This window comes from Neovison vison, chromosome 11 (genome assembly GCF_020171115.1).
Source record: "Neovison vison isolate M4711 chromosome 11, ASM_NN_V1, whole genome shotgun sequence".
NCBI classification, from domain to species: domain Eukaryota; kingdom Metazoa; phylum Chordata; class Mammalia; order Carnivora; family Mustelidae; genus Neogale; species Neogale vison.
The window spans coordinates 152,164,687-152,187,793 of NC_058101.1; the positions used below are offsets into that span (position 1 = coordinate 152,164,687).

The window sequence follows — 23,107 nt, forward strand, 5'->3', positions numbered from 1 at the left end:
TTTTATGTATTCTGTTGATTTCTGTTTGACTTGTTTCAGATTGGGGATTATTATGAATAATGCTTCTGTAGGTCTGTATGTGTACAAGTTGTACATGCCTTTTGCCCCACATTTCTATTGAGTATGTACACATTTCTGTGCTGTATATCAAGGAAAGAAATTGCTAGACCATATGGTATCCATATGTTCCCTTTAGTAGATACTGCTCAGTTGTTTCTCATAGTGGCCCTGACATCTACCCTTCTCTCAGAAGTGTGAGTTCCATATACTCTTTGCCCTTGTCAACACTTGATATTGATGGCTTTTTGTTTGGTTGGTTGGTTTTTGTGTTAGTTTTGGTTTTTTGGCTGTTTAAGAACATTTTAAAAGTCTGCCCAGTATTTTATTATGTGAGTAGTCCATAATTTAATCTCCTTTTGATGGGCTTTTTCCTCTTCCTCCACTACAGCACAGCCAGAACCTGGACAGCTCCAATATCTAGTGGGCTCTGTGATCTCTGTGCAGAAGATTCAATACTGAAAGTTTCAGAATATCTGTGTATCCTTTTTTTTTTCCTAACAGATTTTTCTTGAATTTCCTCTTTATGAATAGTGTAGTACCAATATGAAGAATCCATATAAAATAGCTTCATTTTTATGACATGAAAACCAATTTTGATTTTATGGTGGTAAATGGTTGGTTTTTTTCTTTTTTCTTTTTTTTCCACTCTTGTTTAAAGGTAATATAAAAAGTAGTATAATGTCTGAAACTAGACTTTTGGTGAAAGCATTGCTAAACAGCCAATTTAATTATCCAGAATAATTTGTATTCTCTTAGAACAAGCATACAGTGCTAGCTGCCAGCACCTGCATCACATAGATCCTCAGTCCACTGGAAAACTACTGTGTGAATTACTTGAGAATGTAATCACTTAGGTTTTGGAAAACTGTTTGACTTTACCCTTTCAAAATGAAAGGCATTTCCAATCAGAGAAACATGATTCAAACCCCAACCTCTCTTTTAACAAATCTCTCCCCAGTTTCCTCCCATTTTCTTATAACATAGGTTTTCAAAGTATGAAACTCTGGGGGCTTGCTTCTAATGAGTTAAATGTGATCACCAGACCTCCTGCTTCTTCTCATGTTAGGAGGTGTGTTTCTTCCTGATAACTATTCTTCCTGTTGTGCATTATAGCTTTAAACAGGTGTTCGCACACATGGCATTCAGTACCATCCAGTTACTATAAGTAATTCCTTGGGAGAATTTAGATACTGTTAACCCTCTCTGATAGCTGAATAGTCTTTTGGAAAGTGACTTATGGGCGTTTAAGACAGTTTCTTCTTTCCTATTATTCTTTGCTTTTGCCAGTTGCATGTTGAATTATTCATTTTTTGAAATAGCTATAATGATCAGAAGCATGTGATTCTCATACTAGTAAGTTTTAGTCGTGCTTTCTTACTTTCACATGTGGAGGGTTTTCCACATTTCTAATTAATTGCTGTCAAGAACTTCTTAGAGGTAACTGAAAACCACTGCTTTATATTCTGTTAATTTTTTTTTAATAAGTCTGTGTCTTAGAAGTATGTCTTTACTTCTTGAGGTTTCTTAAGAGGTCATATTGCAACATAACCTAAAATTCTTCCAATTCTTTGTTATGTGTAGTAATAATAACGAGTCTGGAAATGCCTATATGAATTAACAAATAAGCCAGAAACCTTATTGAAGAGACTGTTTTCAATAATCGCTCCTTTCTTAGGCCCTGAATCTTTTTTCTCAGTGTTGATAATGAATAGCAAAACTTGCTGGCTTGATTTTTTTTTCTTCCTTCTCAGTATCTGGTAAAAGGTCTAATATTCTAGCATTCTCAACCAGGATTGGGCCGGGATGGTGGTCAGAGTACAAATGTAGTCAACTTCCAACTTCCAACTATAAATTAGGAATCTCTTCATTTATCTCACATGAACTTGGCTTATGGATTAATTTTAGAGACTACTTTCACATCTCAGTTAATAAAATGCTTTGACCTCTGGTGGATCATTTCTGAGTATATTCCAGCCAGTGCAGTCAGCCTTTACAAAGAAATCTAATATTAGAGAGTTTGTTCAAGTTGCTTCATTACAGATTAACCAGAGAATAAAGGACCCAGTAACCTAGAACCAACAGAACTCGCAGCTTCCCTGGACTTTAAGTACCTGCAATAGCTGTTTCTCTTTCTCCACAGGTATCAGTCAGAGCCGGATCTCTCACTGGCTGTTGCAGCAGGGGTCAGACCTGAGTGAACAGAAGAAAAGAGCATTTTACCGATGGTACCAACTTGAGAAGACAAACCCTGGTAAATATCATTTCCTTATTTTATTGTATCTGAAACAAGACAGATGTAATTAATTACTTTATTAAATCTGTGTCCTGACTGATCTTCACTAAGGTGATTTTATACTTTATTGTTGTTCTTTTTTCGCAAAGAGTACCCTTGTCTACGGCCATACCACCTTGAATGTGCCCAATCTTGCCCAAAGAGCATTAATTGTAAAACCTAAGCCCTGATTATACCATTTTTTAGTTTCATGTCTAATACTATCTAGTCATATTCCCCCTTCCTCCAGAGCATCTCTTTGTTTGCAGGTTATATGCTCTTTTTTTTTTTTAATTAAAAACTGTCTTTATTTCAGTTTTATCCATGTGTAACTGACATCCAGAATTCAAGGTATAGAGCATAATGACTTACGTATCTTGCAAAATGATCAGCTCAATAAGTTTAGTTAATGCACATCATCTTGTCTATAAACTATATTATTAATAAAGAGCCCATCCCTCAGCCCTGATCTGTGCTTTTCTATGTGCTTCCTTCTATCCCTCTTTTTGTAATTTTTTTTTCCAATTTATTTATTTTCAGAAAAACAGTATTCATTATTTTTTCACCACACCCAGTGCTCCATGCAAGCCGTGCCCTCTATAATACCCACCACCTGGTACCCCAACCTCCCACCCCCCTGCCTCTTCAAACCCCTCAGGTTATATGCTCTTTTTAACGATAGTTTGAAAGACAGTTCATGATTATCAGTGGCTGTTTTCTTTTTTTCAACTGTATGTACACAAAAGATTCCGCATCTGGGTGGGGTTTTTTGATTTTGTTTTTTTGTTTTGTTTTTTGTAAATGTTATTTTAGTTAGTAATATAAATTCAGTACTTTTATTTAGTTACTACTATACTGTGTCCAGTGACCTCTGCTAATGATTTCCTATTTCTTTCTTTCTCTTTTTTTTTTTTTTAGATTATTTATTTATTTATTTGACAGAGAGAGATCACAAGTAGGTAGAGAGGCAGGCAGAGAAGGTGGGGAAGCAGGCTCCCTGCTGAGCAGAGAGCTTGATGCGGGGCTTGATCCCAGGACCCTGAGATCAGGGCCTGAGCTGAAGGCAGAGGCTTAACTCATTGAGCCACCCAGGTGCCCCTGATTTTCTATTTCTTTTTTTTTTTTTTTAAGATTTTATTTATTTATTCGACAGAGAACACAAGTAGGCAGAGAGGCAGGCAGAGAAAGAAAGAGAGAGAAGCAGGCTCTGCACTGAGCAGAGAGCCCGATGTGGGGCTCGATCCCAGGACCCTGGGTCCATGACCTGGGCCGAAGGCAGAGGCTTTAACCCGCTGAGCCACCCAGGCGCCCTGATTTTCTATTTCTAATTACCTGGGTGATGAGCATGTCTTTGGACATTAGGGTGAAGCTGCCCTGATAACTTAGGAAGCAGCAATAAGTTGGAAAGTAGAATGAAATCTCAAGGAAATCTGAAGGAAATGCAATCATGAAACCTTTATGTCTGAAGTTGCCAGATAGGCAAGATCTATTGTAGGATACTTTTAACAAGTGGTATATAAAGTCTGAAGGCAGCCTGTCCTTAATCTATACATTGCACAGACTGGTGGCGATGAGCCTGATCTCAAGTTTAGCCTTGTGCTTGGAGAACTGTCTTCTGTAACAATATAGCATTAAAGCCTTTGCTTATTTTAGATTAAATCAGCAGTTGAACTATTGCATATAGCATTGACTCTGAAGTGGAAATAATGTTAGAGAAACATGTGGGGGGGGTAAGATTTTTTTTTTTAAGATCACATTCCTAATCTGAAAGGCCCAGGCAGAACAAAACAGAAGAGACCGTATCAGCCTTTCTACAACGAGTTGTTTTTTTTTAATCTGTCCTGCCCCCTAGTTTCTGTTTTGAAGTGTTTCAGATGTATAGAAGAGTTGAAGGACCAGCACAGTGAACATGTTTATTCTCTTCTTAGATACAATAATTGTTAACATTTTGCTATATTTGCCTTATCTCTAGAAAATAAATAAATGAATAAATTTAAAATCTATGTATATATGTATATGCTTGTAAACATTCATCTCCTGAAAAAAAGGGTAATCGCCTGCATAACCACAGTTCATGACCACATCTAAGAAAACTAATACTAATTCCATAATATCATCTAACATCTAGTTTATATTCATATTTCTTTAATTGTTACAAGAATTTTTTTTAGTAAATAGTATCTGATTTAGGTGGACGGATTGGAATTTGTTGTTATATGTCTTTTTAAACTCTTAAATCTAGTCACTCAAACTTTTTTTTTAATAACATACACTTTTTAAATCATCTAATATTACAGATGTCTGGTATTCTGGATTTTTCTGTTTCCTCTTAGTGTCAGTTAACTTTCTCCTCTATAGCCCCTGTGTTTCCTGTAACCTGGAAGTTAGGTTTAGAATAGATTCAAGTTAACCATTTTTGGCAAGAACACTTCATAGATTATTTAGAGAGGGCATGTAATGAGGTCTCCAATGTACTTTGAAATGCATCAAAATAAAATGGATAAGGAGATGGATAAATAGTGTGATAAAGTAAGTGAGTAAAATATTGCATGATTTGAGTACAGATTTTCATCATAAAATTCTTTAATTGTTGCTGTATATGTGTTTGAAAATTTTCACAGTAAAACAGTGGGGCAACATGCTTTGTCGGTAACATTTACTTCATATATCAAAAGAGGCATGTCATTTCAGGTTGTAGCACTATCATATGCTAAGTTTGATCATTTGTTAAAGTAATGACCACCAGGTCTTGTCTTTGCAGTTTGTAATAATCTGTAGGGCATCATTTTGCCCCTGGATGGATATCCTCTTCTACAGCAACCTTCTGTCTGTGGTCTTAGCACCCACTGATGATGCTTACCTAAATGAGTTACTCCATTGGGGATTGCAAAATGATGATGATCTTATTTAGCATTCTTTTAGCATTTATTAGCTAGTTATTTCTGCAAATAACTTCCATTTTTAGGTATTCTTCTAATGATAGCTAGATATGTAAGCACATCTCTCAAAATAATGACTCTTTTGTTGCTACCATTAGCTTAATGTTCTAAAGCAGCACAATTCAGTGGAAATATAATGCAAATGACACATAATTTAAAAATTATCTAATAGCCACATTTAAAAAATTAAGAGAGCACTAAAATTAATTTTAATAATGTATTTTATTTAGCAAATATGTATTAACACTTCAACATTTAATCAGTACTTTTAAAAATTATTGAGACCTCTTTCTTTCTCTTTTTTTTAAAGTAGGCTCCACACCTAGCGTGGAGCCCAATGTGGAGCTTGAACTCAACCCTAAGATCAAGACCTGAGCTGAGACCAAGAGTTGGACACTTAACCGGCTGAGCCCCCAGGCACCCCCTTTTCTCCCCCCTCTCTCTTGCCCTCCCTCCCTCCCTTCCTTCATTCCTTCCTCTTTTATTTTCTACTGATTTTTAAAATCTAGTATGTATTTTATACTTGAAGCACATACCATTTCCGATCAACCAAATTTCAGGTCCTCAATGGCCACATGTAGCTAGTGGCTACCATTATTTGACAATCTTAAGCTAAATCATACTTGAAACAACACTTTAAACTTAGCTCTAAGCAGTCTTTCCAAAGACATCACTTCTCCCATGACTCACACACAGCAAAGCAAATCAGATGGAGAGTAACAAAAACTTGGCACTTGGTCTGCTTAATAGAGCAGCTAATAGCAAAGGGTTGGCTAGGTAAATAAGGAACTGTACCTAGGGCTTTCATAAACCTGGTCACTTTGCAGCAGTTGATTGCCATGGTGTTCAAAAATGTATAGGGCAGAACAGTAAAGAATTTGAAGGACAAAAACTAGCCAACTGTGTCAGGCAATCAGCCTCCATAAGAGAATGGATTCTTTTTTTTTTTTGTCTCTCAGATTTAGCACTTAAAATAGTGCCTTGACATATAATCTAATCAAGTTGGTGAGGCTAAATTCTCATTCCCCTGGGATTTCAAGGCTGGGCTCCAATCCCAGGCAGGGACTAGGATACCAGGAAAATGAATTCATCAGAAAGCAGAAGGGGACTAAGGTGTAGCTCTTGGGCCCCTGCAGCTGATCTGATAGCCCTGCCAACTGCAGATTACTGCTATCAGAATCCAATTTTTAGCTCTGGGTGATATAATGTTTTTCTGAAGCTGTTTTATTAAAAAATTATTAAATTTTTATTAAAAATTATTTGTTTTTTATCTTATTTTTTATTTCAGTTTGTCTTGGAATCAGAGTTAGGCTAAATTATCATCAGGAAACTGATGGAAGGTGGAACTATGGCATTGAAACAGGAAAATGGGAAAGGACTAACAGCATTCATCCAGCTGTTGATGAGGAGTTGCTTTCTTTCCTTTTAAGAATAACTTCCCTCTAGGAATTCCTGGCCTGGCTCAGCTGGTGGAGCATGTGACTCTCGATCTGGGGTTGTGAGTTCAAACCCCATGTTGGGTGTACAGTTTACTTAAAAATAAATAAAAAAGAATAAGTTCCCCTGACTACATGCATTTGGTTTTCAGTGAAGTTTTGCTGATTATCTTTTTTTAAAGGACTTTCTGTTTTTTATTTGTAAACCAAGTCCATAAGGGTTCTATAGGACATGTTAGCTGAAGAGAAGAGGATAATTTGTAATTGTCAGTTGGTAGTTTTCATAGCATCAACAGTAATCAGATATTAGTGACTAAAACAATGTTTAGAAGTTACTCCTTGCATTTTTACCTTTATTGTAAGACCTAATTTGATAGAATTCTTTCTAAGTGAGGCTTTGTTGACTTTAAAATAACCTTTGAGGGGTGCCTGGGTGGCTCAGTTGGTTGACCCTCTGCCTTTGGCTCAAGTCATGATCCCAAGGTCCTGGGATCGAGCCCCATTTCAGGCTCCTGCTTGGCAGGGAGTCTGCCTCTCCCTCTGTCTCCTGCCTGCTTGTGTTCTCTCTCGCTCTCTCACTCTCTGTCAAATAAATAAATAAAATTTAAAAAAATAAAACAACCTTTGATTTTAGCTAAAGAATTGTATTGTTTCTTCTCCATGGATACTTTGAAACTATTCTGTTTGGATCATCTTGATGAACTAAAATTATGTTAGCACCTAAAAATAGCTTATACGGTCATTAGGTGCTTATAGTACATGAGAATCTTCCTTGTAGGTCAGTGCAGAAGTGATTGGAATCTGCCTAATGTCCCTCAGTCACAAACCAGTTAAATAAATGATATGTCTGTACAATGGAACAGTATGGAGGCTATATAGATATTTTTTTAAAGGAGGGTTTTATATGAATTGAATTTATATGTAGTAATATCAAATTCATAAGGGAATAAAGTAAGGTGCAAAACAATAGATCCAGTATACTGTCATTTACATAGAAGGAACACATACATGTATATGCTCATGTAAACATTAGAACTTCTCTAGCAGACTGTATTTGGAGCTAAGGAAGGCTCTGTAGAAGCTTTGAGAGACTGGGAATACAGGATGGCAGGGAGATTGTTAACTGTATAACCTTTTGTGTCTTTATGAATTTTGTACTTCCACTATGTATTCAAAAGGTACATATAAAGTTTCATGAAAAGGAGAAAGGGAGGAAGAAGGGAAAGAAGGAAGGGAAGGAATGAGAGAGAGGCAGAAATGAAATTAATCTGCTTTGTTAACAGCTTTCAAGATATAAAAAAACTGAAGAACCTAGGTTCACGTGGTTCAGACCTCCTTATTAATAGGAAGTGATTTTATTTCACAAATTTTGCTTGCTCATCGGAATAAATGTAAATGGTACCGTCCCATTGCTATATTCTGGGGGGGGGGATGCAAAATTAAGGAAAATCACAAAATGAAAAAGTACTTTTTTTCTTTTCTCTAAATGTAAGTATTTAGAAAACAAAAAAATGTTTCTACATTCTCTATCTCTAATCTTGGGCTCAGTGCTTTTCTCACTGTCTATCGTCATTGAAGTTCTTCTATTTCTCAACCTCTTCACTCTGGATTTATTTAGATGCAGGATTTTTTTTTCTCTCTCTCTTTAAGTGAACTCAGCAAGAAAAACAATAGAGTGGTATTTAGGTTATTTTTACTGATAATCCAATAGATACATTGTAGTTCTCTGATAAACAGACCCATCATTAGAATTTCCCAGCATACCCCAAAGCCTGCCAAGGAGTATGAATAAAATAGACTGATGGAAACTGATCAAATACATTTTATCTTGTTTCTTATGAAAACATTTACAAGAAAATGCCCATTTTTTAAAAGAAATGGGTACTAAATTCAGCATGGTTGACATCAGAAACCCCTTTATTTAATCAAATTAAGCTCAGCAATCTTTTCCCTTGTCTAATTTAAACATTACTATAGCAGACAGGGTTTGCTGAGTTCCTCTTGGCTCATGGCACTGATTCTGCCTATTTCTAAATTAAACAAATAAAGTTTGCCAGGAGGCTCATGCAGCAAACATATGAAGTAAATTTGGAGATCAGAAGTAATGCCTCCTCCCTTCACTATTGCCGAGTGTCAGAACCTCAGGGAAATCATGTGTGTGACATAGGGGATGATGAAAAATTACTTTTGGAGAAGCTAATTTCTGTGAACAGGATAGTAATGACATGCTTGTAGTCATATTATATTAGTTGACTGGCAAAGGCTCACTCAGAAGTAAACCTGATAAGAAAATTATCATATATGCAAAGAGAACATTTATCAAAATTAGAAATCTATCAGCAAATTAGGAAAAGACTTTTTTTCCTCTTGGGTTTAGAGTTGCTAGATTAATGTGCAAAATTTTGTTCTTAATGAGAGCCCAGATACAAGATGGGGAAAAAAATGTTTCTGGAAGGAAAATTCCTGTAAGGAGAAACAAAAAGTGGGTTCTTCATAGCCAATCCAGAAATCCCGTATTTTATTTCAGAGGGGTTTAAAGTTACATTGTTTCTGTATTCTAGTATCTTTGTATTTTTCTGTCAGAGTCTATAATTTTGAACCCATTCTTGGATTATTCATTGCTCTCCATCGCTTTGACTAGAGCAAGATTAACTAAGGTTTCTAGAACAAATCTGTGTTTATTGGAGTGTTTCCAGAATGCTGCTTGTGCTATTTTTAAATACTGCTACATTGAAAAAGAAAAAGGAGCAAGGGAAAAAAAACCTCAAAAGTAATGTGATAATATTATGTTTCAAATTCAGTATGTTTACGAGTTTGAAATTACTGAGTTTCCACCCATCTGTGCATAAGTTTCCTTGATTTCTTTTGAAGTATTTTAAAGTAATTTATTTCACTTAAATTTCCTTTGTATAGAAAAATTGTATAATACAGAATATTATAAAGAAAAATAGTTACATGACCAATTAACCCCACTACCATGATTAAGATTCTTTGTATTCTTTTATTTATACCTATTTATCCCTTAACTAAGAAAAGATGCCATAGTTACAGTGTAATCTACTAATTATAATTTACTCACCTATTCCCTATCCTTCACCCACTAAAGCCCTAAAAATATCCTTTTAACAGAAACCAGGCTTTGAATGAGGGGACCTACTGCCTTACCCAATCTGGTTTTACCTCTGTCTTGTTCAGCAATGATATCTGCTTGGCTCTGCTTTGGACCTCTTATCACCACTAGTGAGCAAAATTTACATAATGTAACTTAGGTAGATTCCAGAGCCCTTATTATGCTGAAATTCCTGCTTGCATTTAGAAAAGTACCAAAACAAAGACTTTGAAATCCTCCAACCCTCTATTTTCTCCTTATGCCTAAACTTTGTTAACTTTGATGCAAATGCAATGTATATGTAAAACTTTGATATAAATTCAACATGTAAATGAGTGAGTATGGCTATGTTCCGGTAAAACTTTAGTTAAACTATGGCAGCTGGCCATAGTCTGCCATACATTTAAGCCATGAATCTCTAAAGCATTGTGTGATGACATACTTGTCCATTTGAGGAAGAAGTTAATAATTAAGAAGTTAAATATTTACTTTACATCATATACAATAGGAAATCATGTATCTGTTAAGGGTTTAAACAATAAGAAAACTATAAAAATATTCTGAATGATACAAAGCATATTAACCACAAAACAAGAGGGTGACAAATGTGCCTACATAAAATTTAAGATCAGAAAGCACACCATAAATAAAAAGACAAACTGGAAAAAAAGTTGCAATCTGTGTGACTAGCAATTGGTATTGTTTCAATACACCAGTAAGATAAATAACTCAAAAGAAAAGACAAAAGATACAAATTCACAAGAAAAGATATATAAAGTTCAGTAAACAAAAGATGCTATTTTACCAATAGTGAAATCTCTGTATTAAAAGAAATTTTTTTGCCTGCCAAATTTATAAATGTGAAGAATAATACTCATAGTACTCAGTATGTTGGGGAATGTGGGGAAATAAACAACTGGAGATGTTTATAATATCTCATATTTGTTTTATATGATTGTGCAACATATTACCCTACAACTGAGCAGCTGAAAATAGCAAACATTTATTATCTCACAATTTCTGTGGGTGGCGAATCCAGGAGTGGCTTAGCTGAGATGGTTGTGCTCAGAGTTCTCATAAGGTTGTAGTCGAGCTGTGAGCCCCTGGACAATCTGCCACTGACTGCTACCATTGAGTGTTGGCAGGCCCCAGTTTCCTTCCTGTCTGTTGCCAGGGATTTCAAGTTCTCTCACATGGACTTCCCTGGGTGTCCTTACAATTTGCCAGCTGTATTTCCCCTGAGCAAGTGATCTAAGAGATAGAGGATCTAGAACAGACACCATGGTGTAGTCTGTAATCTAATGGCAAAAGTGACATATCATCACTTCTTCCACATGTTATTGGTCACACACACACTAATTCTGGTATATCGTCTGGGAAGAAACTACACAACAGGGTGAATACAGGGGCAGGGATCCTTTGGAACCATCTTGGGGGCTAACTACCACATGGCTGTATTGGTAGTGTATGCCTATGGCCTTATTTCTCCATCTGCTGGGTTATACAGTTTTCTACATGGTTTCTGCTGTGACCGGAATACCCAGAATGGCTTTGTTCCCCTCAACTTTGGCACCTGGGAGTTGGCTAGGCATCTTTCACTCCATGTGGCTAACATGGGCTTCCTTACAGTATTGTAGTCTCAGGTTAGTCATACTTCTTATATGGCAACTTGCTTCCCCCAGAACGAGCATTACAGAAGATCTAGTTAGAAGCTGCAAAGGGTCTTATGACCTAGCCTCAACCTGTTTCCATTTTCTGCTGTCAAAACATGTCATAGGACCAGCTTAGAATTCAAGAGCATGTTTACCAGGAGGTGTGACTTATTATGAAGGGCCATGTTTGGAACCTTTCCGGGAAGTTAAGCTTTACAGAGTTGATGCTGGCTTATTCTAAAGCTAAGTGAAGTAATATAAATGGACCTGATTCTGGATATACTTTGAAGATAAAATTAACAGGTTTGCTATGATCTAGATATATGTTGTAGGAGAAATAGAGAGGTCAAAGATAAATCTGAGAATTTTGAGTCAAGCAATTTGAAAAATAGAGATGGCCATTTACTCAGATGGAAAGGGCTGCAAGACAACAGGTTTGGAGAGGGAGATCAGGATTTGTTAAAATATTGGGCCTCTATATAACAGATTATAAATATGTAGCTATTAGGGGGGGATCTACAAAGAGATCTATATGTAGTAAGGTAGAAATACTACCCAAGGTATTAATTACAAGGTACAATAAATAAGGTATGATTCTTGTTATGAAGAAATAAATACATATTTATTAATATGTGCATTATTCCACATAATTCTAACAATTTCTAACCTGTCTTTCTAGGTCAATGTTAAGAGTTTATATTTTATTCCATAGGCTGTGGGAACTTTTTCAAGGCTTTTGGTCAGTGGAATGCTATGATCATAATTATGCTTTGGGAAGATGAATTTAACAATATACAGAATGAAGGAACAGTGGGAAATCCAGGGACTGAAGTCTGTGAACACATACCAAGTTATATTTAAATACTTTGAAATAAGTCTACAGAGGTCAGAGACAATGTTGGGTTTTTTGTTTTTTGTTTTGTTTTTTGGGTTTTTTTTTCCCCCTTAGCTTCTAACCTAGAGCAAGCCAAAAAAAAGTGGGGGGGGGTGTTGATAAATGGTGAACTAATGAATACATGTGTCATCAGCAGTTCATTGTTTGAGAAAAGGCTAGTCTAAATTAATAAAATTCCTAATTACATTTCCCCCCATTGCTTTTATTAGGAGGTAACAGAAAACAGTATAGCTTTAACACATAGTAGACCTATGGAGATCTGACTTTAGTTAAACTAGTAGACTAAAATAATGTCAAATACTACTTACTGTCTTTGATGCTACATTTGACTTTTTTTTTTGAGAGTTTACAACAATTAGGGTTATTTTAAATTCATCTCCTATCTGCATACATTCTTTAAGGGCTCCATTTTCTTAATAAGAAGAGTCCTTTGAATGGTAATGAAAAGTTCTGATCATATAGTATATATTGTTCAAAAGAGTTAAAACTGTCAGATAGAAATTTCAAGAAAGATTTTTCAGAAGATACTCTAAGTTGTCATTGGTCCAAAGACCATACTTCCCTTTTTCCCTAAAGAGAGATTTTGGGCTTAGTTTCAAAAGATGACATAAACAAAGATAAAAGACAAGTGACCCCCCCCCCCAAAAAAAAGACATTTTAAAGTAATTAATGATAAACTTTTTAAGGAAAAGTTTTTGTCCCTTTGGATTTTTGTTTGGGTCAAATTATTTTTCCCCCAAACTGCAAACTGCTTCAGTACCCGTAGCCTGTGGCATAAAGAGTAGGCAATGATTTCAAGGCAACAGTTTGAATTGGCATGGGGCAGGCACTGTGAGAGGCCCAGGGAACTTTTTTATTTTTAATGTAAATATCAAATTTATTTGGCTTGCAATTTCCAATGGAAGGACAAAAATTTATTGTTGTCGAGTTCATGATTATATTTGTCATTGGTTTTAGTAAATTGCAAGATATTTGCTAAAAATGTCTTGTTTATTTCAGGGGCTACACTAAGTATGAGACCAGCCCCCATTCCAATAGAGGACCCAGAGTGGAGACAAACACCTCCCCCAGTCTCTGCCACATCTGGCACCTTCCGACTACGACGAGGGAGTCGATTTACCTGGAGAAAGGAGTGCCTGGCTGTAATGGAAAGGTACATGTGTCCTTTCCCATGAGCAATCTCCCAACCTTAGGAAAGAGAGAAACCTTAGATAGATTTGGGACAGTTTCATTTCAGACAAGTAATTTGGGATCTACGTTCTATCTCTAAATGTATTTTGGAATATTATAAATGTATATTATTGAAATAAGATGATCTTACCATTGAGAAGTCATAAAACTGGACTTAGCATCTGTGAATGTAACTTAATAGTGTTCTCAGTAATTTCAGAAACTTTAGAAGAATTTTTTAATTTAAATCTTGGTATTGTATTTTAGAAACACTCTTCAAAGTCTTATTTTCATCAAAAATATTGAATACTTACATAAGAGTCCACTAAAATTTTACTTCTTTCAATCAGGAGAATGGCTTAAATAAGCTTAGTCCCAAGGGTTCGAAATACATGTTTTTACTTTGATTTGGTAATTTATCTTTTGACTCTAATACTAGTATCTGATCCATAGTAAGTACTCAGTATGTTTTAGACTGGAATTAGGCCTTAGCTTCAGTTTACCTATCTGAAATGGTATAAATTAATTAAATATGATTATTAAGTGTTCAGTATATTTAGGGTGATCCTGTAGTAGAATTACCCTTTTAGTCTCCTACCTTTAAGTAATGTGTATGCAATTTTGTTTCAATGAAGAGTTTTATATTCAATAAGGTAATGTTTTCTGTTAGAAAAGTATTTACTTCCTAAGATTAAATATAGAGAAAAAGAATATATTAGGCGAGGGTAAAAACAATTGGATTTTCATATTGAGATTTCTCAATAATTTAAATAATGGAAAAGAATGGAATTGAATGTTTAAAACTGGGTTTAACTTCTAAGGTAACATAGAATACATATTTACATTGAACCAGTTTCACTTTTTTCCCCAGTTATCTAATCTGACTTGTCAAATGGCAAACTGGAAAGAGCATTTGACTTATAGAGTCAAAGACCTGAAACCCTGGTTTGGCTTTGGCACTTAACCAGCTCTTTGTCCAGGTCACAAACTCTTGAGCAGTAACTTCATCATCTATAAAATGAAGTTTTTCAGTAGCCACTGGTGAACCATATGTCATCCGGGACTTTTGCCATCTCCCTTTCTGCCTCTTTTCTGATTATCTCCCAGCTCATTAGACATCACTACCTGAAGTAAACAGAGATTGAAAATGTGAAAGTTGAGGCCTGGGTTTTTGTTCTTGTGATTTGGTTGAAATTAAAAAGTTTGCTTAAAGAGACTGTAGATTATTCATTGATGTTATATGTTGCTTTCCTTAGTTTCTTTATTGTAAGTTCTAGTAGAGGCCATTCATTGAATAACGAATCCTTATATGCTTGAGCAGTTAAAGTAGAAGAGTGAGACTTTTTCGTCCCAGAGCCCTGACATTTAAAATCTGCGTTATATTTCTCTTTTAGAAACTGTGATTGTTTCAGAAAATTTCCTCAGAACTTAGTATATAACAGAAATGAATTTAAATAATATCAATCTTAAATTATTTGCAGCATTATCTATTTTCCACCCGGGTACAAAACAAGCTTTGGTTGTAAGTTCTGATTTTGCTACTGATTCTGCCATTTAATTTTTTCATGACGATACCAATACACATTTATCACATAATGTCAGTATGAGATCAGATTAATGTTAAAATTGATAATATTAAAAATGAAAGGTGATATTCCTAATACATTTTCAAAATTGAACCTCGTTTCCAAAGCAGCCAAACTGCCCACAGAATCACACTGATCAAATATCAGTTACAAAGATATTGAGGCTGCTGGTGACTCTTGATCTTGGCTCCAGTCTTGATCTCAGGGTTTTGAGTTCAAGCCCAGCCCCACATTGGGCTCCATGCTAGCCATGGAGCCCACTTTAAAAAGAAAAAAGTATGAGCACTTACCCTGTGTAAAACTCTCATTTAATCTTAATTTTCACCTTTTAACCTTCATTTTAATTAATACATGCCTTTAATCCAGGAATTGGTTATCTTTGGTTTTATTTTATCTTACGTGGCTCAACCAGTAAGAAAGTATGTAGTTTATTCCAGTAGTTGCAAAAATGGAAAAGCCTCTCAGAGTATTTTAATAGCAGTAGATCATGGTATGATTTCATTCTGTGAAAGTGGAACTTTTTATTTTCTAACATGGAATATAAAATTCTCTGGCAATGCATGATGTTTTTCAGTACACTGAATTGGTGGATAAGTACACATGCATAGACTATAAAGCCAGCAAACTCATAGGCTTACTCAAATATATTAGTATAAGTCAAAAATTATTCATTCTTCATACCATACACCAAACAAGTTTCAAATGAATCAAAAAAAGTGAATCCGTATAAAATAATAGAAGAAAATACAGATCCCCTGGAAATGGTAAAATTTTTCCTAACTAGAACTCAAAATCCAAAATATGGGAAAGGATCAATAAATTTGATTATTTACATTAAAAGAAAAGCTTTGGGGAGAAAAATATCTATAAACAAGGTAAAAATAAATAAAAAGAAAAATTGGAAAAAGTGTTTGCTGCATATTATTATCTGTGATATATAAACAACTTTTAAAAGAGAAGGAAGACCACCAACTCTGTAGAAACTAGATACCTGCAGAAAAACAAATGCAGATGCCTCTTAAACATATAAAAGAATGTTCAGTTTAACTCATAGTAAGAGAAACTCATATTAAAATTATACTGAGACACTATTCTTCTCCTATCACATTGGCAAAAATCCAAAGGTTCCATAACATTTTTTTATTGATTGAGCTGTAGGGAAATGGGCACTCTCATACACGGCTTGTGGGAATGCAAAGTGTAACAACTTCCATGGACAGGAATTTGATAGTATTGGGGACAGTTACCCACGGATTTGCCCTTTGTCTCAGCATTCTCACTTCTAGAAAATGATCCCAGAGATAAACTGATAGAAGTGTAAATACAGCATCCCTGTTTGCAATAATATTAAAATATTGAGTACAACCTGTGTGTCTATCAGTAGTGGACTAGGTGAATAAATTACAGTGAATTATACGTTGAATGCCCAGGCTCAAATAATAGAGTGCTACACAGCAGCAAAGGGAATGAGTTTTCCTTTCTACAGAATGAAAATCATACTGTGTCCTTCTGTACTATCACTATGAAATATTTTGTAAGGCTTTTTCACATTTTTCTATCCATCAGAATGAATACTTTTTATATACAGTGATCTTCAGAATATAATGTTAAAAAAAGCAGTGTCAGTTGTATATAGTAGGCTATCATTTATGTGTTTCCTTATAATTTGTTTTAAGATGAAGGAGTACACCATAAAATAAGTAAAATGGTTACCAATAGAAGAGAAAAAAACACAGATTGGAGGGAACAAGAATAGAAGCTCAACTCGTCTAAATATACCATGTTTTCACATTGTAATCATATAGATATTCTATGTAATTATAGAACAAGATTACTTTGGGGGGGAAGGTGACCCCTAAAAAAACTAAAAGGAAACAAAAGTATGACCTAAACATTCATGAACTGTGTTGAATAGCTTTATAACACAGTATTTTGACTATGCGTCTTGGTGGAATACAGCTTAGGAATAAAAAGAACTACAAAAAAGTCTTACCTTGCTTTTACTAATGTTGGTAATATTAATAATGTTATTCAGGTACTATTTTTATTTGTGTAGATATAGATATAGGTAAGACAATCATAGTGTTATTAGGAATCAAGTTTTTCAGTGTAGAACATATAAACATAAAATAATTAAGTAAATCACTATAATCTTTTGTGTATGTGTGTGCATATAGAAATTTATCTTGTTTGTATTTTTTAATAACAGCCTTATTGAGATACAGTTCAACTAATTAAAATGTACTACTCAGTGCTTTTTAGTGTACTTACAATTATGCAACTATCACCACAGTCACTTTTAGAATATTCTCTTCACCCCCCCAAAAAACTCTTGTACCCAGGAGCAGTCCCTCCTTTCTCCCTCATCCTCCCCAACCCTACATAACCATTAATCTTCTTTCCCTGTATATAGATTTGGCCAGTCTGGACATTTCATATGAATGGAATCAAACAAACCTGGCTGTTTTTGACTCACTTCTTTCACTTAGTATAATGTTATCAGGGTTCATCCATGTTGTAGGTCATTTCAGTATTCTATTTCTTTTTGTTGCCAAAGAACAGTCCATTCTATAGATATGCCATATTTTATTCATTCATTTCATTTATTTGTTTCATTATTTATTATGATTTCATTCATTTATTCACTCATAATTTATTCAGTCATCAATTGTTGGACATTTGGGGTTGTTTCCACTTTTTATCTTTTATTGGTAATGCTGCCATCAATGAAATTTGTATACTAAGCAGAATTGCTGGGTCATATGGTGACTGTGTTTAACCTTTTCAGAAACTGCCAGACAGTTTCCAAAGCATATATACCATTTTACATTCCATTGAGCACCATATGATGGTTCCAGTTTCTCACCAGCATTTGTTTTGCTGTCTTACTGGTTCTAATCTTCCTAGTATGTGAACAAGTAGATTTTCACTGTGGTTGTTATTTGCATTTCTCTAACCAGTGATGATGAATATCTTTTCATATGATTATTGGATATTTCTGTTTCATCTTTGGAGAAATGTCTATTCAGATCATTTGCTCATTTTTTAAATTGGGTTGTCTTTATATTCATTTGTAAGTATTCTTTATATGTTCTAGATAGGGGTTCCTTATAAGATACATGGTTTCAAATACTTTTTTTTTTGTACCTTGACATTTTATTTATTTATTGAATTTTTAAAATTTAAATTCAGGGGGTGCCTGCGTGGCTCAGTGGGTTAAGCCTCTGTCTTGGGCTCAGGTCATGATCTCAGGGTTCTGGGATCAAGCCCCACATCGGGCTCTCTGCTCAGCAGGGAGCCTGCTTCCCCCTCTCTCTCTGCCTGCCTCTCTGCCTACTTGTGATCTCTCTCTCTCTATTAAATAAATAAATAAAATCTTTTTAAAAATTAAATTCAGTTATTAATATGTAATGCAGTACTAGTTTTGGAGGTAGAGGTCTGTGATTCGTCAGTACCCAGTGCTCATCACATCATGTGCTCTCCTTAATGTCTATCACCCAGTTACCCCATCGTCCTACCACTCCTCCCCTCCCGCAGCCCTCAGTTTGTTTCCTGTGATTCGGAGTCTCTTAGGCTTTGTCTTCCTCTCTGATTTCATCTTGCTTTATTTTTTTCCTCTCTTTTCCTATGATCCTCTATTTTGTTTCTTAAATTCCACATATAAATGAGATCATAGGGTAATTGTCTTCCTCTGATAGACTTATTTTGTTTAGCATATACCCTCTAGTTCCATCCACATCATTGCAAATGGTAAGATTTCATTTTTTAATGGCTGACTAATATTCCATTATTTATATAGACCACGTCTTCTTTTATCCATTCATCTAATGGTGGACATCTGGGCTATTGTGGACATTGCTGCTATAAACGTTGGGGTGCAAGTGCCCCTTCAGATCACTACATTTTTATCTTTGGGGTAAATACCTACCAGTGCCATTGCTGGGTCATAGGGTAGCTCTATTTTCAACTTTTTGAGGAACTGCCATATTGTTTTCCAAGGGGCTGTACCACCTTGCATTCTAACCAACAGTGTAAAAGGGTTCCCCTTTCTCTGCATCCTCACCAATCTGTCGTCTCCTGACTTGTTAATTTTAGTCATTCTGACCGTTGTGATGAAGCAGTATCTCATTGTGGTTTTGATTTGTATTTCCTTGATGTCATGTGATGTAGAGCATAATTTCATGTGTCTGTCAGCCATTTGAATATCTTCTGTGGAGAAAAGTCTGCTCATATCTTCTGCCCATTTCTTGATTGGATTATTTGTTCTTTGGGTGTTGAATTTGATAAATTCTTTATAGATTTTTGGTACTACCCCTCTATCTGATATGTCTTTTGCAAATATCTTCTCCCATTCTGTCTGTTGTCTTTTGGTTTTGTTGACTGTTTTCTTTGCTGTGCAAAAACTTCTTATCTTGATGAAACCCAATAGTTCAGTTATGCCTTTGTTTCCCTTGCCTTTGGAGATGTGTCTAGCAAGAAGTTGCTGCGGTTGAGGTCACAGAGGTTGGTACCTGTGTTCTCTTCTAGGATTTAGTTACTAGGTATTAGTTCTTCTTTTAATATTTGGTGAAATTCCCCTTGGGAAGCCACCCAATCCTGGACTTTTTATTTTTGGGGAGGTTTTTGATTACTACTTCAACGTCCTTGCTGGTTATGGGTCTGTTCAGGTTTTCTGTTTCTTCCTGTTTCAGTTTTGGTAGTTTATATGACTCTAGAAATGCATCCATTTCTTCAGATTGTCCAATTTGTTGGCATAGAGTTGCTCACGATGTGTTCTTATAATTGTTTGTATTTCTTCGTTTTTGGTTTTGATCTTTCCTCTCTCACTCATGATTTTATTTATTTGAGCCCTTTTCTTTTCTTTTTGATAATTCTGGCCAGGGATTTATCAATTTTATTAATTCTTTCAAAGGACCAGCTCCTGGTTTTGTTGATCCCTTATACTGTTCTTTTGATTTCGATTTCATTGATTTCTGTTCTAATCATTACTAATTCTCTACTCCTGCTGAGTTTAGCTTTATTTGCTGTTTTTCTCCAGCTCCTTTAGGTATAAGGTGAGTTCGGTTGTATATTTGAGACCCTTCCTGTTTCTTAAGAAAGGCTTGTATTGCTGTATACTTCCCACGTCCCAAAGGTTTTGAACAGTTGTGTTTTCATTTTCATTTGTTTCCATAAACAGATTTATTTATATATTTATTTGACAGAAAGAGAGAAAGCAAGCACAAGCAGGGAGAGTGGCAGATAAAGGGAGAGGGAGAAGCAGGCTCCTCATTGAGCAGGGAACCCAATGCAGGGTTTGATCCCAGGACCCTGAGATCACGACCTGAGCTGAAGGTAGATGCTTAAGCTACTGAGCCACCCAGGTGCCCCCGTTTCCATGAATTTTTTAAATTTTTCTTTGATTTCCTGGTTGACCCATTCATTCTTTAGTAGAATATTCTTTAGCTGCCATGTTTTTGAGTTCTTTCCAAATTTCCTCTTGTGATTGAGTTCAAGTTTCAAAGCATTGTGGTCTAAAAATATGCAGGAAATGATTCCAGTCTTTTGGTTCCATTTGAGACCTGATTTGTGACCCAGTATGTAGTCTATTCTGGAGAATTTTCGAAGTGCACTGGAGAAGAATGTGTATTCTGTTACTTTAGGAAGAAATGCTCTGAATATACCTGTGAAGTCCATCTGGTCTAGTGTGTCATTCAAAGCCCTTGTTTCCTTGTTGATCTTCTGTGTAGATGATCTGTCCATTGTAGTGAGTGGGGTGTTAAGTCCCCTACTATTACTGTATTATTATTGATGTGTTTCTTTAATTTTGTTATTAATTGGTTTATATAATTGGCTGCTCCCATGTTAGGGGCATAAATATTTATAATTATTAGACCATTAATTGTGATATAGTATCTTTCTCTTATTGCAGTCTTTGGATTAAAATTTAATTTGTCTGATATAAGGATTGCCACCCCAACTTTCTTTTGATGTCCATTAGCATGATAAATGGTTTTCCATCCCCTCATTTTCAATCTGGAGGTATCTTTTTGTCTAAAATGAGTCTCTTGCAGACAACGTAGTCTGATGCACATGGTTTCCAAATATTTTCTCCCATTCTGTGGATAGTCTTTTCATATTCTCAGTGATGACCTTTGGAGCATGCAAGCTTTTAATATTCATGAAGTGCAGTTTATTTTCTCATTTGCTTCTTGTACCTTTATTATCTTATTTAAGAAAGTTGTGCCTAAATCAAAGCACAGGATTTACTTTTGTGTTTTTTTCCCAAGCATTTTATACTTTTAACTCTTACATTTAGGTCTTTGATCCATTAGAGATAATTTTTGCATATTATGTGAGGTAGGGACCCTACATCATTCTTTTGCATGTGGATATCCAGTTGTCCCATACTGTTGAAAGAACTGTTCTTTTCCCAGTGATTACTCTTGGCACCCTTGTCAAAAATCAATTGACTGTAAATTTGAGGGGACTCTTCAGTTCTCTTCTGTTCCATTGATCTATATACCACACTGTTATAATTACTGTTTTCCGATAGTAAATTTTGAAATCTGGATATAAGAATTTTCCACTTTCTTCTTTTTGAGGATTATTTCAGGTATTCTGGATCCTTTGTATTTTCATATGAATTTTAGGATCAGCTTGTCAACTTCTGTTGAGAAGCCAGCCATAATTTTGGTGGGAAATCCTAAAATCTTGAATGTGAATTAGAAATAATAATGTGAATTTGTTGTAGTTTCTCCTGAAAAAAAAAAGGAGGGGTGTACTTTCCATCTTTACTTACTCAAAAAGCCCATAGACAACGATCAGCCTAAATGAGGAGGCCTGGGACCCAGACTGTGGTCATAGGTACCATTAACACTCCTTGGATTGATTCTAGACTTGGAACAAGAAATGTACATCATAAGACCAAGAACTTGTTAAAGCAAGAAGGCCATTATAGATAAGTGAGTGATATCAAAAGGACTCAGGAGCTAACTTGAAGAGGCTCCCCTTATCCAAAGATGGAAATAATTTGAACATTAGTAGTAACACCAGTGGTAATAGATTGAAGCCCAGCAAACTCATTAAAAATCCGTATGTGATAAAGATACTAAAAAAAATTATTGGTCACACCTAAAGTATGTTAGAGACTAAATGTTAGAGACCAACTAAATTTCAAAGTGGTAAAAGGAAAGAACTGAGCCTTTAACTTGTGTTTTGTGTATGAACTTTATCACTAATGAACAAAAAAGGCTTTCTTTAATGAAGGATGTCCAACTAATAAATGAAAAAGGAATAATATAATTACAGTGTCATCATTTTGTGAACTCCTAATGAAATAATAGATCTGACAATGATCATGAATAGCTGTTAACAAAGACAACCAGGCAATATGTACCTCTTGGAGGATGTAAATACCACCACCCACATAGAGTGTTTTTCTAACAAAATTGAAGCTGAAACAAATCAAACCTCTAGGTCCAGCTCCAGGTGTGTAGGAGATATGGAACAAAGTTCTGTTAAATGATACTATGGGTAATTCAGATCAACAAAGTTCATGATGTGAGAGACCCTAAGAACATAATAACTAAGTTTCTTCAAGTTTTTTTAATACATTAACTAGTTGAGGAAATTTGAACACTGTATAAATGGTGATTCTTGTTTCAGTTATGATAATGGTTGCTTATATGTAATTGGTGGTACATTTATAAAAATTTAGAGTTCTTGTCTTTTAGAAAAATATGAAATGATACGTTATCTTTCATTTACTTCAATGTAACACAAAGTGGAAAGGCAGAGGCAAGGGTGTGGATAAAACAAAGAATGTACCTATAAGTTGATAGCCTGGTAATGTTTATTTGGGAGTTCATGGTACAGTTTTCTCTACTGTCATATATATATATATGGTGCATGTGTGTATATGGTGTGTGTGTGTTTGTGTGTGTGTTAAGGATCTAGATCTTACCAAACTTCATGGAATTATGAGAAATGAAAAGTCTTCATTATCA

At 35.2% G+C, this 23,107-nt stretch overlaps 1 protein-coding gene across 8 annotated transcripts in view; it reads left to right on the top strand.

Annotated features, from left to right (window-relative positions):
• Window positions 1–23,107, top strand: part of HMBOX1 (homeobox containing 1) — a 196,153-nt gene that overhangs the window by 125,853 nt on the left and 47,193 nt on the right. For all 8 annotated transcript variants that reach the window (XM_044225031.1, XM_044225029.1, XM_044225033.1 and 5 more), the window contains exons 5-6: window positions 2,201–2,311; window positions 13,363–13,516. In XM_044225031.1, the coding sequence (XP_044080966.1) occupies window positions 2,201–2,311; window positions 13,363–13,516 (265 nt within the window). The remainder of the gene's footprint in view (window positions 1–2,200; window positions 2,312–13,362; window positions 13,517–23,107) is intronic.